The following is a 19436-nucleotide window of genomic DNA, read 5'->3' on the forward strand; positions in this document are numbered from 1 at the left end:
TACTTTATCAGGGGCAACACACTGGTATAGTCGTGAAGGAAGCTGCCCTCAAAATCTATGGAGTTCCACTGATTGGCCTCATTTTGTTTCCCTTTAGTGAAATATAGACAATCATGTCTGCCCATGTGAAATGCAGTTTCCTCCTCTGTTTGTGTTACATTTACCACGCAATTGTAATTAATTGTAATTGTAATTAATTTATTAGCCAAGTATGTAAAAACATACAAGGAATTTGGTTTGCCATACAGTCATACCAAAAATGCAACAAATAACACAACTACATAAAAATTAACCTAAAACGTCCACCACAGCGCACTGTGATGGAAGGCAATAACGTATTATCTTCTTCCCTCCTTTTCTCTTGCTGTCGGGGCAGTCAAACCATCCGTAGTCAGGGCGATCGAAGCTCCCGCAGCCGGCGATTGAAGCCCCTGCGATTGGGGAGGTCAAGGTTCCTGCGGTTGGAGCTCCCGAAGTCAATCCCCAGCAAAGGGACCGCCAGCTCCACAATGTTAGGCCGCAGTGCTGACGGAGATACGATGCGGGAAAAGTTGCATCTCCGTCGAGGGAAGAGATTAAAAAACGTTTCCCCCCCCTCCCACCACTCCCACATAACACAAAACTATACACTCAAACATCCATTTAACAACAGATTAAAAACAACAAAAGAAGAAAAGGACGAGACAGACTGTTGGCAAGGCTGCCATCGTACGGCGCCACCTGTAGGGCACCAATGGGTGCAAAACAGTTTTTGGGTTGTGTTTCTTCTACTCACTGTCTACTATGTGTTCAGATGATACACTTTTATTGTAATGAGATTTGAATACCTTGCATTCCTCGAAGACTAGGTGATCTGTTAAGCAAAAAGTGCTGTAATAATGTCCTAACCTAGGAATGTAGGTATTTTTGATTGAACTAATCAGAGTCCTCTTTTCTGTTAATGCTGTAACTAACTTGCTAACCTATTAGGATAATGAGGAGGGCAGTTGGGCTCAGGTGAGTGTACTAAATATGTTTGTATAATTTCGAGTTTTATTTGTAGCTATTATCTTGTATGTTAGCAAACCCATCTTAGCTGTCGCTTTGTCCCTTCGGTATCCTGACAATGCCATTGCACATCCCCCCCTCACCATCCTCGTCCCCAACTGCAAGATCCCAAACTCAGATCTTCTGAGCACCTGCACCAGCTACAACCTGAAGTCAATCTCATACCATTCGGGCCTTGAAGCATTAAAATACATGGAGCCCAAGTACACAGCACAATTTTGGGAACCTTTCCGATTAATTTAATTTGCAAAATACAATTGTCAAACAAAGAGGGATAAAAAAGAAAGTCACTTAGAGGAGGTTTTATACCTCGTCATACCTCCAGTTTCCCTCTCCCCTCATTCTCAGTCTGAAGAAGGGTCGTGACCTGAAACGTCACCTATTTCTTTTGTCCAGAGATGCTGCCTGATCCACAGAGTTACACCAGCATTTTGTGTCTGTCTTCGGTGTAAACCAGCATCTGCAGTTCCTTCCTACATTTATATTTATACTTGGCTTCTACTGGCAAATTATGTTGTAAGGCTGACAAGGGTGAAATATTACACTTTGATTGTAAATATATAGAACATCTTGCTGACAGTTGGTGTCAAACCTTAAAAATGAAGGAGGGTGATTGTTTCCTAGCTGGAATCTATGGATCAACCTTCAAAAAGTACACCTACGGCAGAGTTGGAATAGCAGAATGAGAGAAGCAGATGTAGTTGCATGTACATAAAAATATAAAAGTGGAACAAGCAAACAAACATACACAAACGCACGCACACACGTACATACACGCAGATCACTGGAAGAACTCAACAGGTGAAGTAGTATTTTGAGGTGACAAAAGGTATAAATTGACATATTAGCATGTCGAGACCCTGCATCTGAACTATGTTGTCCATAGTTCTGATATGTTGTTAGTTCTCAAACTAAAATATCGACTTACACCTTTTGCCTCCACAGATGCTGCTTGACCCACTGAGTTCTTCCAGCGTCCATTTTTTTTGTTCCAGATTCCAGCATCTGCAGCTCCTTATGCCTTCATGCATAGATCAAGTCTATCACCAATATTTTCTGAATGTTTTGTACAGTGGCGCTGGGGCAGCGCAGTGGTAGAGTTGCTGCATTACAGCGCCAGGGACCCGGGTTCGTTCATGGCTTTGGGTGCTGTCTGTACAGAGTTTGTATGTTCTCCCTGTGACCATGTGGGTTTTCTCTGCATGCTCCAGTTTCCTCCCACACTCCAAAGACGTACAGGTTTGTAGGTTAATTGGCTTTGGTAAAAATTGTAAATTGTTCCTCTAGAATGAAGGATAGCGTTAGTGTACGGGGTTATCACTGGTCAGCATGGAGACGGTGGGCCGAAGGGTTTCCGCACTGTATCTCCAAAGCACAACATTGCCGACCATAACTATTGCACTAACATCTTAACTGAATGAGCAAAGCTTCAAATGCTCAAGCATTTTACCTTAATAAAATGTTTCATGAAACCTTTGGAAGAAATCCAAACAGATGAGAGCCTGGCTTTCAGACTGAATTGATTTGCTCACAGTGAGTCCTCTAATCAACCTGTCTGATGCATTTAGATTTCATTTTTGACTAAAGCCAACAGATGTTACTGTACGTGAGTTACCATTGCGTGAGTGGCAGTGCTTTTCAATTCTACCAGAAATATTCACGTATTGGTATCATTAAATTTAAAGGCATCCACATTTTTTCGAGAAGGCAAGCTAATCTCCATTTTTCGTTTGTGGTTTGAGGCACGGTTGTGATTTTTAACCAATTAATTGCATGTAGATTTAAAGTCACAGCTCAAGCCCTGGTTCAAGAATGTGTAGATGGTCTTAATATGTCATAAAACGTTAGCGTTGTTAGGATAATCCTCTATATTGGCAAATGCTAAATGCTTCTATGTGCTTGCTCAAATACGAAGTATATTTCTCGTAAACATTTTCCGAGAAGATTTTTGAATTATGATCATCATGATCGTGAGGTATCTGGAGGCTGGCTATTTCCAAAACCTGCCTGCAAATGGACACTTGAATCAGAATCCTCCCTGGATTTGATTACTTTTTTGATGTATTGTTTTCAATAATTTGATAATATGAATTGTGTCAGTGGGTTAGAGGAGTCAGCCACCAATCTCAGATGCAAAGCCCAATATAACTGTGCCATATGTGACCACCACTGTACTGTGCCTCTTCCCAGACTCTGGCTTATGGAGATATGAACCACGAGTGGATTGGTAATGAATGGCTGCCCAGCCTTGGATTGCCACAATATCGCAGCTACTTCATGGAGTGTTTGGTGGATGCTCGGATGCTTGACCATTTGACCAAGAAAGACCTGCGAATGCATCTGAAGATGGTTGACAGCTTTCATCGGTGAGTTGTTGTGCTTTGCTGTATCTTTGCCAGTTTATTCATTTGAAGAAGCCTCACTCATACAGTCAAACAGCACAAAAACAGGTCCTTCAACACGTTGATGCCACCCATCGTGTACCTATCTGTATTAATCCCTGGTACACTACTTGGTCTGTGGCAATTCAAGAGGTCATTAAGATGCTTCTCACATGTTACAATAACCTCCTCGTGTTAAACCAATGCGGGCGGTACAGTGGCACATCGGTAGAGTTTCTGCCTTACAACACTAGAGACCTAGGTTCGATCCTGACTACAGGTGCTGTCTTTATGGAGTTTGTATGTTCTCCCAGTGTCCACGTGGGTTTTCTCCAGGTGCTTTGGTTTCCTCCCACACTCCAAAGATGTACAGGTTTGTTGGTTAATTGGCTTCAGTAAATTGTAAAATTGTCCCTAGTGTGTGTGGGTTGATGTACTGGGTGATTGCTGGTCAGCACAAACTCAGTGGGCCGAAGGGCCTGTTTCTGTGCTGTACCTCTAAAATCTAAAAGTCAATGGTCTCTGAATTTTGACACGTGTCTGAAGGAAGTGTATGTAGAAAGGTCAAAAGATCTTGTAAAATGAAGTATTGACTTTGTTTTGAACTTCATTGCCATGTGAATGCCAACTGGTCGTTCCAATCTTAATGATATTTGAAGTAGTATCTTTTTGATACTACTGTAAGAGGGGGGAAATGGGATGAACCACTATCTTCTGACAGCCTTCCTGACTGTCTGCAACTTCTTTAATGTTAGTTTCATCATCAAATTTACTCATCAACCCTTCTACATTTACGTCTAGTTCATGTACTTGTACTAGGCCCCTCTGTTCCAACACTCCCCGGGTACCAATGATTCACTGTGAAAATCCTATCCTTTTATTGAAATAATATTTTCATCATTTAGAATACAGATTAGTGTCCAATAATAATATCCGATTTCCCAAATTGATGGTGCTTGGAAATTCATAGGTCATGTGACAATAGACAATAGGTGCAGGTATAGGCCATTCGGCCCTTCGAGGCAGCACCACCATTCAATGTGATCATGGCTGATCATTCACAATCAGTACCCAGTTCCTGCCCTCTCCCCCTGACTCTGCTATCATTAAGAGCTCTATCTAACTCTCTCTTGAAAGCATCCAGAGAATTGGCCTCCACTGCCTTCTGAGGCAGAGAATTCCACAGATTTACAACTCTCTGAGTGAAAAAGTTTTTCCTCATCTCCGTTCTAATTGGCCTATCCCTTATTATAGACAATAGACAATAGGTGCAGGAGGAGGCCATTCGGCCCTTCGAGGCAGCACCGCCATTCAATGTGATCATGGCTGATCATTCACAATTAGAGTTCCTGCCCTCTCCCCATACCCCCTGACTCCACTATCATTGAGCTCTATCTAACTCTCTCTTGAAAGCATCCAGAGAATTGGCCTCCACTGCCTTCAGAGGCAGAGAATTCCACAGATTTACAACTCTGAGTGAAAAAGTTTTTCCTCATCTCTGTTCTAATTGGCCTACCCCTTATTCTTAAACTGTGGCCCCCAGTCCTGGACTCCCCCAACATTGGGAACATGTTTCCTGCCTCTAATGTGTCCAATCCCTTAAAAATCATATGTTTCAATAAGATCCACTCTCATCCTTCTAAATTCCAGTGTATACAAGCCTAGTCGCTCCAGTCTTTCAACATATGACAGTCCCGTCATTCCGGGAATTAATCTAGTGAACCTATGCTGTACGCCCTCAATAGCAAGAATGTGCTAATATAAACCATACTTTTGCCTTAGATCTGCATTGCAACTGAGGGGTCATGTTGTTCTTTCACTGTGTTCAACATTTAAAAGTTAAATGAAATGTTAATTTTTAAATTAATTGATTTGTGCACTCTGTTGCCAGAAGTATATTTATCCCAGTAAATGAAGATTTTTTTGCTAGTGACTTGGATAACTATGGTATGTTCCAGCTAAAGATCTACCTCTGAGTTACAGTTCATGTGAGACTGCCAAATTGTACAGCACAAGATCCCACCTAGCCTTTTAGTTTAGGGATACAGCTTGGAAGCAGCCCCGTCAGCCCACCGAGTCAACGGAGACCATCGGTCACCCGTTCTATGTTATCCCACTTTCGCATCCACTGCAAACTCACCGGGGACAGTTTACAGAGCCCAATTAATCTACACACCTGCACGTCTTTGGGATATGGGAGTAAACCAATGCACACGGAGGAAACCCACGCACTGGCCCACGAAACCCAAGCAGGGAGAAAGTGCAAACTCCACGCAGACTGCACCCGAGGTCAGGATGGAACCTGAGTCTCTGCCGTGTGAGACAGCAGCTCTACCAGCTGCACCACTCTGCCGCCCTATCTAATTGAAAAAAAGGCTACCTTTAATAACTTTGCACTTCTTCACATCTACCTTAGAGTGTGTCAGTCTAGATTGTCTCCTAACATCTCTTCAGAATTGCTTGAACCTACAAGTTTTTGGCTGAAGGGTGAACTAGTCGCCACAGAGCCAAGCTTATTAATCAAGGGGCCATTTATCCGTATTACTGAATAATGTATGTCTTTGTTCCCAGCACTTGTTTACACTATGGTATAATGTGTCTGAAAAGACTAAACTATGACAGAAAGGATCTCGAGCGGAGGAGGGAAGACAGTCAACTTGAAATTAAAGGTTAGTTTGTAAGAAATATCTCATTCATTTAGTCTCTGTTGAAGGGAAACTGTATTAAAGTATGAGTTTAATTTTCTCGATCTTTTATTCTACAAGTAAGTGCTGCTGCTTTTTTCCCCTATACTATTCCCTTCTGACCCCTTCCATATAATGGTGAAGATGAATCCTGTTTCATTATGGTGCATAATAAATGCCCATTTACTATTACTCAAAGATTGACCAGCAGATCTTACAAGTGAAGTAGGATGTGTGTAAAGGAATTGGTCATCCCTGCATCCCTTTTGACAGGATCATAGTTTGCATTTGAACAAGTCTGATAAATTGTTAAGAACCTGACCAAACTAATCACTTTGGACGAGAAGTATAATAAGAAAATAACAGCAGATGCTGGTACAAATCGAAGGTATTTATTTCACAAAATGCTGGAGTAACTCAGCAGGTCAGGCAGCATCTCAGGAGAGAAGGAATGGGTGACGTTTCGGGTCGAGACCCTTCTTCAGAAGGTCACTTTGCATTCTCGTCCTTTTCATGGTGTTATATTCACTGGGTGTAATTGTGCTTTTTGAAGATCATTTGGCTTAATTATTTTGTCGGAAACTGAGCCACCAGTTTGTTTTTGGGCAGGAAAGATTTGCAAATTGCTGCTTTAAGTCCTCAAGTGCATGGTGTAATTTTGAATTTTCTCGGTTGATTGCTTTGTATTTGAAATGAAATGAAATGTGATATGGATGGAGATGAAGACGTATAAAGTATAAACATGCACCACATTCACACATGTAACTGCGTTTCATTGAATGGACCGTTTGAATGGAAGATAGTAAAAAATCAACTTGCACATGCGTGCGCACACACATGCACAAATATGCTTGAGTGCATTTACATACACCAAGTCTTAGCTACTGACTTTTTATCTCTGGATCTGCACATGTGAGGTCAGCCATGCTTATGAATTGTTCTCAGCTAAGGTCAACTGATCAGCTGTGGAGGATCAAAGGGAAAATTTACAAGGCTGAGCTGTCTTTTCAGAATCTTCCTTTTATACATACAACCATTGTTTTTTTTTTCAATTCGATTTTTATTAAAGAGATACCACGCAGAAACAGGCCCTTTGGCCCACCGAGTCCACGCCAACCCGCGATCACTAACACTAACCTACACCCAAGGGACAATCTACAATTTTTTTTAACCGATGCCAATTAACCTACAAACCCGTACGTGGGAGTTTGGGAAGAACCCAGATCGCCTCTAGAAAACCCACACGATCACGGGGAGAACTTACAAACTCCGTAAAGGCAGCACCCGTAGTCAGGATCGAACCCGGTCTTTGGTGCCGTAAGTCAGCAGCTCTACTGCTGAGCCACTGTGTCACTCCATTCCATTTAAATCAGTAACCTGATGCCGTTTAATGCAGTGGTATATTGGGATTTATAGTGCACATCAAATGTAATGATCATTGGGTCATATAACCATTCTACCAACTATATTTCAAACTGAGAACTGTCTTGGTACACTCGGAACTTTTGACTTTTGCTTTTTTTTTGCACTAATGTGTTTTTTTATTTCTTGAACTTTTTTGGTTCATTTTATTACTGTTATCAATCGTGTATTGTGTTTCCAGACTTGTCATGCTGCTGCAAGTAAGAATATCATTGTTCCATTTCAGTACCTGTGACAATTAAACACTCTTGACTTGCAAAGTTAATTAATTGGAAGAACATAGTTTTGCAGCAGTGCTTTCAGTTTGACAAATTCTTTGCAAAAAATTAAAAAAGTAATTTCTTGGATCATGCAGAATTAGTGAAGTTCCTCCATTTGTGCTGATCTTTTACATCTTTAATAGCACAATTAAATTATTGTCACTGGGTGAACTGTTACATTAGAGGAACTACAAAAACATTTTTTCTGAATTTGAGTGCCAAATCACCAAGCCATCTGCTTTGTGCAGAAACCTAAAACAGATCTCTATAGGGGCATAACATGTTTTTTTTTTATAAAAGTAATTTTAATTAAAGCTTCTTTGAAATGCAGATAAAGAGTTTTTGTGCTCCCATTGGATGTATTTTTTTCTATTTTGCTCGCTGTGGCATCTGATTTTGGTTTACATGTCCAATTAGAGGAATTAGTCGACCGTGCTGTCTATTGAGCCACCGCTTCATCTGATTTATACTGTTGTGTTGCTGAACTATATTTCTTAAATTAGTCTGAAACAAGCCTCAGTAAAGCCATTCCCATGTGTTTTTGTGCTGTTGTACTGAATGCACGACTGAATATGGCAGTGAATATGGCTTTCACTGTGAATCAATTACCCGTGTTTGACTTTGGCCTAGATGTGTTGGTGTGGACTAACGACCAAGTCACTCACTGGGTACAATCTATTGGACTTCGCGAATATGCTAACAACATTATTGAAAGTGGAGTACACGGAGCCTTGGTAGCCCTCGATGAAAATTTTGATTACAACAGCCTGGCATTACTATTACAAATTCCCACACAAAATACTCAGGTAACCTCCACATTGATGTCTTGCTTTCCTGAATTTGAATAATTGCACCAGTTTCCAACTGAAAGTTAAACGTGAACTATAACTCCCTTATAGGCAAGGCAGGTCTTAGAACGTGAATTCAACAACCTGTTGGCCTTGGGGACAGAACGGAAATTGGATGACGTGAGTATCGGATTCATTCAGACTTCTGCAGGAAAGTTAGACATGATGTTTTTTGTGTGTTGCTCTTGAGCTTGTTTGTCAAGGTTGAGGCCAGCTGTTTCCCACTTTTCATCTAGCCTACTAGGCCAAATTCCCTCCACTTCCTGTTTACTCTGGCCCTGAACTTTCATTGTACATTTCTCTTCTCTTTTCATTGTACATTTCTCTTACAACTTCTTCTTCAAATCTTTGTCACCATCCCTCCTCCTTTCTCAAATAAAACACTAACATCAAATCCTTGGAAACTGCCACTTTATCTCCATTCTTTCTTTCTGCCTTATAGGTTGTAACCCTGTTTTTGTAGCACAGGGAGGAATCAATGCCATTTTTCTTGTGTATAATAATATCTGAATTTCTATTTGATTTATGCTTTCATCTAGTGATGTAGAACAGACTAGTAGACTTAAGGAGAATTGTGGAATAGAAATCTCTCTAAAATGGTCACAATTTCATGGTTGTGATGGGAAAGAAATGCAATAGTTATGGTGACGGAAAACCTTAAAGACAGGGATCCTGTCCTGAAAATGACAAATATGTTTCAGAAAATTTGATCTATAAAATAATTTAAAACCAATGGTGGCAGCAGTTTGGTGCAGTGGTAGAGTTGCTGCCTTAGAGTGCTAGCAGCGCCGGAGACCTGGGTTCGATCCTGACTATGGGTGCTGTCTGTACGGAGTTTGTACGTTCTCCCCATGACCGTTTTCTCCGAGATCTTCGGTTTCCTCCCACACTCCAAAGACGTACAGGTAAGCAGGTAAATTGGCTTGGTAAATGTAAAAATTGTCCCTAGTGTGTGTAGGATAGTGTTAATGGGCGGGGATCATTGGTCGTCGCGGACTCGGTGGGCCGAAGAGCCTGTTTCCGCGCTGTATCTCTAAACTAAATTAATCGATACAAGGAAATGATCTTGAAAACAAACACAATACTGGAAAGATCACAACTCAAGTGTTGTTTGCTGCCTTCCACTCATCATGGGAATAACATTAGACATTAATGGGTAATGTGTATAATGAGGGGCCTGGTAAACTATATCAGTATGCACTGGAGTAACCACTAGTTAAGAGAGAGTTAATCAAATGACCCATAATTATAAAAGATTTTAAGAATAAATATTTCTTGATTAATTTCAATTAGCTGGTGAATTATTAACAAGCGAATATGAGCTCAATATCATTATCTTGTACTGTCCAATTCACCTCTTCCCTATTGTGGACATTGGACGTTGACCTATGGAACTGATGCACTACAATGCTGAGGACTGTATTCTGCACTCAGTATCTTTCCCTTTGCTCTATTTATTGAACTTGAGTTGGACTTGGTTGTATTTATGTATGGTATATGTGATCTGTTTGAATAGCATGCAGAACAAAGCTTTTCACTGTACTCTGATAAAGTGGGAGAAATGGTAGTTGGAATGAAAATACTGAGCCAACACAACAATAACAAATACAATTAAATGAAAGCACTCGTGAAATATGTTTTAAGTCAAGCTTTTCAAAAAAAAAAACTCAAATGAAGAGCTCCTGTGACACAAATTGACATTGGGAATGCAATGCATATTTTATAGCTTTCAGAATTTTTTTAATTTTTTTTTTAGCAGCAATCATCTTATTTGAGTTTTAGGCTGGGAATAGACTTGAACCATGACTGGACCTTAATTGCAACCATAGTCACTTGCTTATTAAACCTTGAGAACTATACTTTAATGGACCAGGAGCATATGTAAGGGAGCGAGGGTAGGTAATCGGTGATACCTGAGCCGTATCTGTAGCTGAATGGATCATTGGGAGAAGAATTGTGGATTAGGTGAGCTATGCAAGGTAAAAGATATGAAGCCAACAAAGAGAACTTTGGAGATAGACACAAAATGCTGGAGTAACAGGCAGCACCTCTGGATAGAAGCAATGAGTGATGCTTCAGGTCGAAACCCTTCTTCAAGATGTTTAAAAAACACTTAAACTTATAACATGGGGAAGTGACTTGTGCATGTGTTGACTGAGGCTACAGGGAGCAAAATGCTTTTAAAAAAACCTCAAACATAACATTAGCAGTGTAAAAGACAAGGCTGAATCATTTGCAGCCATCTTCAGACACATGCTGAGTACATGATCTATCTCTACAACTTCTTGAGGCAAACGCTCGCACAGAGACGAGTATTCCACCACTCCCCAGAGAGTCGAGAGGGTTTAATTGGCGTCTGCACTGGCGATGGAGTAAAAAATCCAGTGTTCAATTGGCAGTGCATGTGACAATTAAACATTCTTGATTCAGCCACTCACTGATATCGATTAAAAAAAATACTGAATGCAGCAAAAACAATAAGACCAAGCAACATGCTGTGTTTCACGCTGATGACACGCTGAGGAAAAACTTTTTCAGTCAGAGAGTTGTGAATCTGTGAAATTCTCTGCCTCAGAAGGCAGTGGAGGCCAATTCTCTGAATGCATTCAAGAGAGAGCTGGATAGAGCTCTTAAGGATAGCGGAGTCAGGGGGTATGGGGAGAAGGCAGGAACGGGGTACTGATTGAGAATGATTAGCCATGATCACATTGAATGGCGGTGCTGGCTCGAAGGGCCGAATGGCCTCCTCCTGCACCTATTGTCTATTGTCTATTGACATGTGCTTCAGAAGTAGCAGCCTCTCCAGCTAAGCTGCTTCAGCACAGTCACAACATTGGCACAGTTACAATACTGACGCTTAACCCGCAATATGGGAAAATGTCCTGTCTACAAAAAAAATAGCATAAATCCTTTCCAGCTAATTACCACCCAATCAATTTTTAATGATCAGCAGCATTTGGAAAGTCTTGCCGATTGGAACTTATTAATAAATTACACACTGATCTCCATTTTGGTTTCCCCAGGAACGCTCAGTTCCAGACCTCACTACAATCTTGGTTCAACCACAGACAAATATCAGGGTTCCATGTGAATGTAACTGGCCTTGCCATCATACCAGCAGAAAATCCCAACTTGAACTAGTGCGAAAAGCAGATAGACACAAAATGCTGGAGTAACTCAGCGGGTCAGGCAGCGTCTCTGGAGAAAAAGAATGGGTGAGGTTTCAGGTCAGAACCCTTCTTCAGACATATTTCAGAAATAGTGGGACTGGTTTTGTAGTAAATTTATCCTTGAATGGGTGTTTGTTGTGAGGTTGGATGCCACAAATCTACCCTGGTCCTTTGCTGGTGGTGTACATTCATGGTGGTCAGTTTCCCCCTCCCCCCTCCCCCTACCCTTCACTGAGCCAGAGATAGGAACTTGCCTTGAAGATGGAAGAGCTGAGAACCATCTTGTGGAATGAGTTGTATCTTCACATTCATCACAGCATGTGAGGTTATCCACTTTGGCGGCAAGAACAGGAAAGCAGAGTATTACCTGAATGGTGACCGATTGGGAGAAGGGGAGATGCAACGTGACCTGGGTGTCATGGTGCGCCAGTCATTGAAAGCAAGAATGCATGTGCAGCAGGCAGTGAAGAAAGCGAATGGTATGTTGGCATAGCAAGAGGATTTGAGTTTAGGAGCAGGGAGGTTCTGCTGCAGTTGTACAGGGCCTTGGTGAGACCGCACCTGGAGTATTGTGTGCAGTTTTGGTCTCCTAACCTGAGGAAAGACGTTCTTGCCTTAGAGGGAGTACAGAGAAGGTTCACCAGATTAATCCCTGGGATGGTGGGACTTGCATATGAGGAAAGACTGGATAGACTGGGCTTGTACTCGCTGGAATTTAGAAGACTGAGGGGGGATCTTATAGAAACATATAAAATTCTTAAGGGGTTGGAGAGGCTAGATGCGGGAAGATTGTTCCCGATGTTGGGGGAGTCCAGAACCAGGGGTCACAGCTTAAGGATAAGGGGGAAGTCTTTTAGGACCGAGATGAGAAAACATTTCTTCACACAGAGAGTGGTGAGTCTGTGGAATTCTCTGCCACAGAAGGTAGCTGAAGCCAGTCCATTGGCTATATTTAAGAGGGAGTTAGATGTGGCCCTTTTTGCTAAAGGGATCAGGGGGTATGGAGAGAAGGCAGGTACAGGCTACTGAGCTGGATGATCAGCCATGATCATATTGAATGGCGGTGCAGGCTCGAAGGGCCGAATGGCCTACTCCTGCACCTATTTTCTATGTTTCTATGTTTCTATCCCTAGCAATAGGTAAATGAGTTCTGGTCATTTGGCAAATGCAGGAACAATTCTTCACCCACAGGATATACTCTTTTGTCTTGGGTCAGAGTGGAACTATCCAAAGTTATCTCTTCCAAGATGCCTAATGATAGATGGCTATTTAACAAGAATAGTGTGGTTGACCATACTATTTGTGGATGTGGAATGATGGAGCTGTATAGTTACAGTCACAGAGAAGATTTTGCTTAGAGTCTTTTAAGTGTTGCGAGAGAGGGAAAAACTGATTTGTGAGAATTCAAACGTGGAAATGAAGAAAAGAAGCCTACCTGGACAGAAAGCAAAGCATGCAGACATGTTCTGACAACTTAGCATGAACAACTTTGGAGGGGGAGCTAGATAAGAACTGAGACTTTAGTTTGTAAGATTAAAAGAAATCGTAAGCGATTATTCTAAAGGTCTGGTCATGGTGGACTTTTTGATAGGGATGAGGAAAATAATGGAAAATATAGCACCATTTAAATTTGGGAGGTCATCAGTCTAGTGGACATGGAGTTGTGTGCAGGAGTGGATCTTATCGGTAAGATGAGCACAGAGAGGACTTGGGGGAGGGGTGGGGGAGGGATGGAAAACAAGAAGAGTAATAGTTTCAGGCTTGTATCAGTAGCTTTGCAGATGAGAACTGTGGTAGCTCAACAATGCCTCTTCAGGTACTTTGGAGAATTACATAAAATGTCCGAACAATGAATAAGCAATTGACCAAGTGGCATTCAGTCTTAGGAACTGGCAGAACAGTACAAAGTCAGAGAAAGAGTGATAGGCTAGAATTTTGAGGCAGGTATTTGTTCACTGTTGAAAATCGTGAAGTATTTTTGCTCCCAAATCAGTTCCAGCGGTGTGAATGCTTCATTCTCCTGTTCCTGTAGGGTGATGACAAAAGTTTCAGGCGTGCACCATCATGGCGAAAACGTTTTCGGCCCCGAGAGTTCCATAGTATTGCCCTGATGGCCGGCTCTACAGAAACACTACCAGCAGGGTTCAGGGTTACAGCAATGGCCAGCCCAGCTCCACCAGTGCAGCCGAAGAAAATTCAACCAGAAGGTAAATTCGCACCAACTCTTGGCCATTTTCAATGCAATTGGCAAAGTTACCAATACACAAAGGAAGCATCATTAATTCACATTGTGATCAAAATATAACTGGTTGCATGCTTTGCAGTGTAGTGTTACACAGAGTGTAATGTCAAAAATAATAGTATATGTATCCTTAATATATCTAACTTGTCTGTTAGCTGTGCTGTATTAACATAACACTGAACTGCATGAAACAGGATTGAACTTCAATTCTATCTCTCAGTAACAACTGGAACATTTGTCAAACTCAAAGTACCACCATCCTTGTTGTGTGGCTGAACGTCATTGGCAACAGAAATATAAAATCTTTGCTTGTGTGGCAAAGTATACAGAACTAATTGATAATCCTGAACAAATATTAATATCTAACCCTGGGTGCATACCATTATTAAGATTTAGACAATAGACAATAGACAATAGGTGCAGGAGTAGGCCATTCAGCCCTTCGAGCCAGCACCGCCATTCAATGCGATCATGGCTGATCACTCTCAATCAGTACCCCGTTCCTTCCTTCTCCCCATACCCCCTCACTCCGCTATCCTTAAGAGCTCTATCCAGCTCTCTCTTGAAAGCATCCAACGAACTGGCCTCCACTGCCCTCTGAGGCAGAGAATTCCACACCTTCACCACTCTCTGACTGAAAAAGTTCTTCCTCATCTCCGTTCTAAATGGCCTACCCCTTATTCTCAAACTGTGGCCCCTTGTTCTGGACTCCCCCAACATTGGGAACATGTTATCTGCCTCTAATGTGTCCAATCCCCTAATTATCTTATATGTTTCAATAAGATCCCCCCTCATCCTTCTAAATTCCAGTGTATACAAGCCCAATCGCTCCAGCCTTTCAACATACGACAGTCCCGCCATTCCGGGAATTAACCTAGTGAACCTACGCTGCACGCCCTCCATAGCAAGAACATCCTTCCTCAAATTTGGAGACCAAAACTGCACACAGTACTCCAGGTGCGGTCTCACCAGGGCCCGGTACAACTGTAGAAGGACCTCTTTGCTCCTATACTCAACTCCTCTTGTTACGAAGGCCAACATTCCATTGGCTTTCTTCACTGCCTGCTGAACCTGCATGCTTCCTTTCATTGACTGATGCACTAGGACACCCAGATCTCGTTGAACTCCCCCTCCTCCTAACTTGACACCATTCAGATAATAATCTGCCTTTCTATTCTTACTTCCAAAGTGAATAACCTCACACTTATCTACATTAAACTGCATCTGCCATGTATCCGCCCACTCACACAACCTGTCCAAGTCACCCTGCAGCCTTATTGCATCTTCCTCACAATTCACACTACCCCCCAACTTAGTATCATCTGCAAATTTGCTAATGGTACTTTTAATCCCTTCGTCTAAGTCATTAATGTATATCGTAAATAGCTGGGGTCCCAGCACCGAACCTTGCGGTACCCCACTGGTCACTGCCTGCCATTCCGAAAGGGACCCATTTATCCCCACTCTTTGCTTTCTGTCTGTCAACCAATTTTCTATCCATGTCAGTACCCTACCCCCAATACCATGTGCCCTAATTTTGCCCACTAATCTCCTATGTGGGACCTTGTCGAAGGCTTTCTGAAAGTCGAGGTACACCACATCCACTGACTCTCCCTTGTCAATTTTCCTAGTTACATCCTCAAAAAATTCCAGTAGATTTGTCAAGCATGATTTCCCCTTCGTAAATCCATGCTGACTCGGAATGATCCCGTTACTGCTATCCAAATGCTCAGCAATTTCGTCTTTTATAATTGACTCCAGCATCTTCCCCACCACTGATGTCAGACTAACTGGTCTATAATTACCCATTTTCTCTCTCCCTCCTTTCTTAAAAAGTGGGATAACATTTGCTATCCTCCAATCCACAGGAACTGATCCTGAATCTATAGAACATTGAAAAATGATCTCCAATGCTTCCACTATTTCTAGAGCACATGGTGCAACTAAACGAGGCTGATTTGGATCTTGCTTCAAAAAATCCTTGTTGCAGAATGTGAAATATGATCAAATGGAATTCTGAACACTAAACGACATGGAGTTTATTGACTTACTCATTTCTTGATATGATAGATTAGGTTAGAGTGAAACTATCCAAAATCTTTGCCTCCAAGCTAGCTGATGGAGGAGAGCTATCAGTACCCTCCATCTACTTTTCCCATCCCAGACTTAAAGAGTGATACTTGTTTTTGAAATACACTGCTTAAATGGGAGGTTTTGACACTGACCAGAATCCGATGTTTCCACTAGTGGGAGAGTCTAGGACTGGTGGTCATAGCCTCAGAATTAAAGGATGTTCCTTTCGGAAGGAGATGAGGAGGATTTTTTTAGTCAGAGGGTGGTGAATCTGTGGAATTCTTTGCCACAAAAGGCTTCACTGCATATTTTTAAGGCAGAAACAACCTTATGAACTTAAGAAGCATGTAGGAGAAATAATGGAAATTGTCTTGCACAGTTTCAAAAGAAGGTAGTGGGTAACGTTTAAGCTGAACTAATTTGTATTTTCCAGTAGCCTGTCTTAAGATCATAAGATCATATGTGATAGGAACAGAATTGGGCTATTCGGCCCATCAAGTCTACTCCAACATTCAATCATGGCTGATCTATCTCTCCCTCCTAACCCCATTCTCCTGCCTTCTCCCCATAACCTCTGACACCTGTACTAATCAAGAATCTATCTATCTCTGCCTTAAGTATTTCCACTGACGGCCTCCACAGCCTTCTGTGGCAAAGAATTCCACAGATTCCACAGATCCTCTGACTAAAGAAATTCTTCCTATTCTTCCTAAAAGAATGTCCTTTAATTCTGAGGCTATGACCTCTAGTCCTAGACTTTCCCACTAGTTGAAACATCCTCTCCACATCCACTCCATCCAAGCCTTTCACTATTCTATTCTGTCCGTTTCAATGAGGTCCCCCCCTCATTCTTCTAACCTCTAGCGAGTACAGACCCAGTGCCGTGAAATGCTCATCATATGTTAACCTCCTCATTCCTGGCTTCATTCATATAAACCTCCTCTGGACCCTCTCCAGAGCCAGCACATCCTTCCTCAGACATGGTGCTCAAAAATACTCACAATATTCTAAATGCTACCTGACCTGCGCCTTATAGAGCCTCGGCATTACATCCCTGTTTTTGCATACAAGCCCTCTCGAAATAAATGCTAGCGTTAAGTTTGCTTTCTTTAATACTGATTCGATTTGCAGGTTAACTTTTTGGGAATCACTCCCAAGTCCCTTTGCACCTCCAATTTCTGAATTCTCTCCCCATTTAGAAAATAATCCACACCTTTATTCCGACTACCAAAATGCATGACTCCACACTTTGCCACACTATATTCCATCTGCCACTTCTCTGTCCACTCTCCCAACCTATTCAAGTCCTTCTGCAGAGTCTCTGCTTTCTCTACACTACTTGGCCCTCCACCTATTTTCGTATCATTCGCAAACTTGGCCACAAAGCCTTCAATCCCCTTATCCAAATTATTAATATACAAGGTGAAGAACAGCGGCTCCAGCACCAAGCCCTGCGGAACTACGCTAGTCACTGGCAGCCAACCAGAAAAAGTCCCCTTTATTGCCACTCTGCCATCTGCCATCCAGCCAACCTGATATCCATGATAGTATCTGCCCTTTGATACCATGGGCTCTCATCTTCCTTAGCAGCCTCCCATGTGGCACCTTATCAAAGGCTTTCTGAAAATCTAGGTAAACAACATCTACCAACTCTCCTTTGTCTGTCCTGCTATTTACTTCCTCAAAGAATTCCAGCAAATTTGTCAGGCAAGACCTCCTCCACAAAGCCATGCTGACATTTGTCCACAGACGTTGTTGGCCACATAGTTTATCTCTGACTTAGTTGACAATATGGAGAATTACTTTTTGCTATGGTGCTAGTCTCCAATGTTTTATATCACTATCTGGTAATAGACTTCAAAATAGAGACTATGCTCTAAGGTAGTAAGCACCAATGCCTCAGTCTACGATATTTAATATCTACTGAGCTGTTGGGCATTGAATTGGATGATCATAAAGACATTGGCAATAGCAATAGGAGTGAGTTATTTAACTCGTGCATGCCATGAAATTCAGTAAAATGGTGGCTGATCAGAGGCACTCTTCTTGGTTTCCGTATCATTTTTTAAAAATCGATCAACTTCTGCATTTGATGAAATCGCAGCAGCTGGGCTCCAAAGCTTTCAATTGACACCCAGCAGCAACCACACTCCACTCCATGCCACAGTTATCCCTACATCTCTCTATACAGGGTTCTTTCTCCAAGGTCAGTGGCAAAGATCTTAATATCCAAAAGTCTATTTATCTCTGACATGAATATACTTGGTGACCGAGTCTCCAAACCCCTCTTGAATGAGGGAATCAAAAAATTCACCAACACTGGGAGAAAAAAATCTCTTCTCATCCTGAATGGCCAAATCTTTTGTTTTTTAGTTTAGAGACACAGCGTGGAAACAAGCTCTTTGGCCCACCGAGTCCACGCCGACCAATGATCATTAGTACACTTGTTCTATCCTGCACAATAGGAACATTTTACAGAAGCCAATTAACCTACAAACCTTCACGTCTTGGGAATGTGGGAGGAAACTGGAGCACCCGGAGAAAGCCCACGTGGTCCCAGGGAGAACGTACAAAGTTTGTACAGCCAACACCTGTAGCCAGGATCGAACCTGGGACTCTGGTGCTGTAAGGCAGCAACTCTACCGCTCGGCCACTGTGCCGCCCTACTTTACGTTAGACTGACCTGCTAATTCTGGACACCTCAACCAGGAAAATACAATCCTGCAGAAAATGTGATGATATTGTGAGGAATTAGTCGAAGCAGATGGAAAGGACGTGGAGATAGGCGTAGTCTGACAATAGAAGGTCTAGACTCCAGAGCAACCTGTTCCCTCAATTTTTATTTGCATACAAATGCTTGGACGCTGAGTAATCTTGTAAAGGAAACATAAACCATAGATACCAGAGAGTGGAGAGAGTTTACTGTTCAAGTGAAAGACTGTCCGTTGATGTTTGTTTGAAGCTTGGGTACTTATGTTTGTGCTAACCTCCAGGAATAACTTGCCATATTAAAGCATGTTGTGTGAATTTTTTGATGCTGTCATATGGAAACACAGTTGCTACATCAGGGACACAGAGGTTAGACACATCAACTGTACGCACGTACTCCTGCTGACATCCAGATCAGTCAGTGAGTCAGCGGTGAATACCGGTGAGTATGTAACTTTTCCCTTCTGCTTCTCGTGGCTGTTGGATAGAACAGTAGGGAACTTTGGTGCAGCACATGAAAAGTTACACGCAGGTACTTCCAGCGATTCTTTTGTGCGGCATAATTTTTGTCCCGAAGAGATGATCTAAATCTTCAAATTG

At 42.0% G+C, this 19436-nt stretch overlaps 1 protein-coding gene across 9 annotated transcripts in view; it reads left to right on the forward strand.

The window, feature by feature from the left end:
* Window positions 1-19436, forward strand: part of ppfia4 (PTPRF interacting protein alpha 4) — a 461362-nt gene that overhangs the window by 432157 nt on the left and 9769 nt on the right. For 3 of the 9 annotated variants that reach the window (XM_078420652.1, XM_078420658.1, XM_078420657.1), the window contains 5 exons: window positions 3238-3413; window positions 6000-6097; window positions 8425-8600; window positions 8694-8762; window positions 13845-14117. In XM_078420652.1, coding sequence (XP_078276778.1) covers window positions 3238-3413; window positions 6000-6097; window positions 8425-8600; window positions 8694-8762; window positions 13845-14117 — 792 coding nt within the window. Of the gene's footprint in view, window positions 1-969; window positions 997-3237; window positions 3414-5999; window positions 6098-8424; window positions 8601-8693; window positions 8763-13844; window positions 14118-19183; window positions 19279-19436 lie in introns of those variants that run through there. The other 6 variants (XM_078420653.1, XM_078420655.1, XR_013548847.1 and 3 more) reach the window with 5 other exon arrangements.

This window comes from Rhinoraja longicauda, chromosome 24 (assembly GCF_053455715.1).
Source record: "Rhinoraja longicauda isolate Sanriku21f chromosome 24, sRhiLon1.1, whole genome shotgun sequence".
In the NCBI taxonomy this organism is placed as follows: domain Eukaryota; kingdom Metazoa; phylum Chordata; class Chondrichthyes; order Rajiformes; family Arhynchobatidae; genus Rhinoraja; species Rhinoraja longicauda.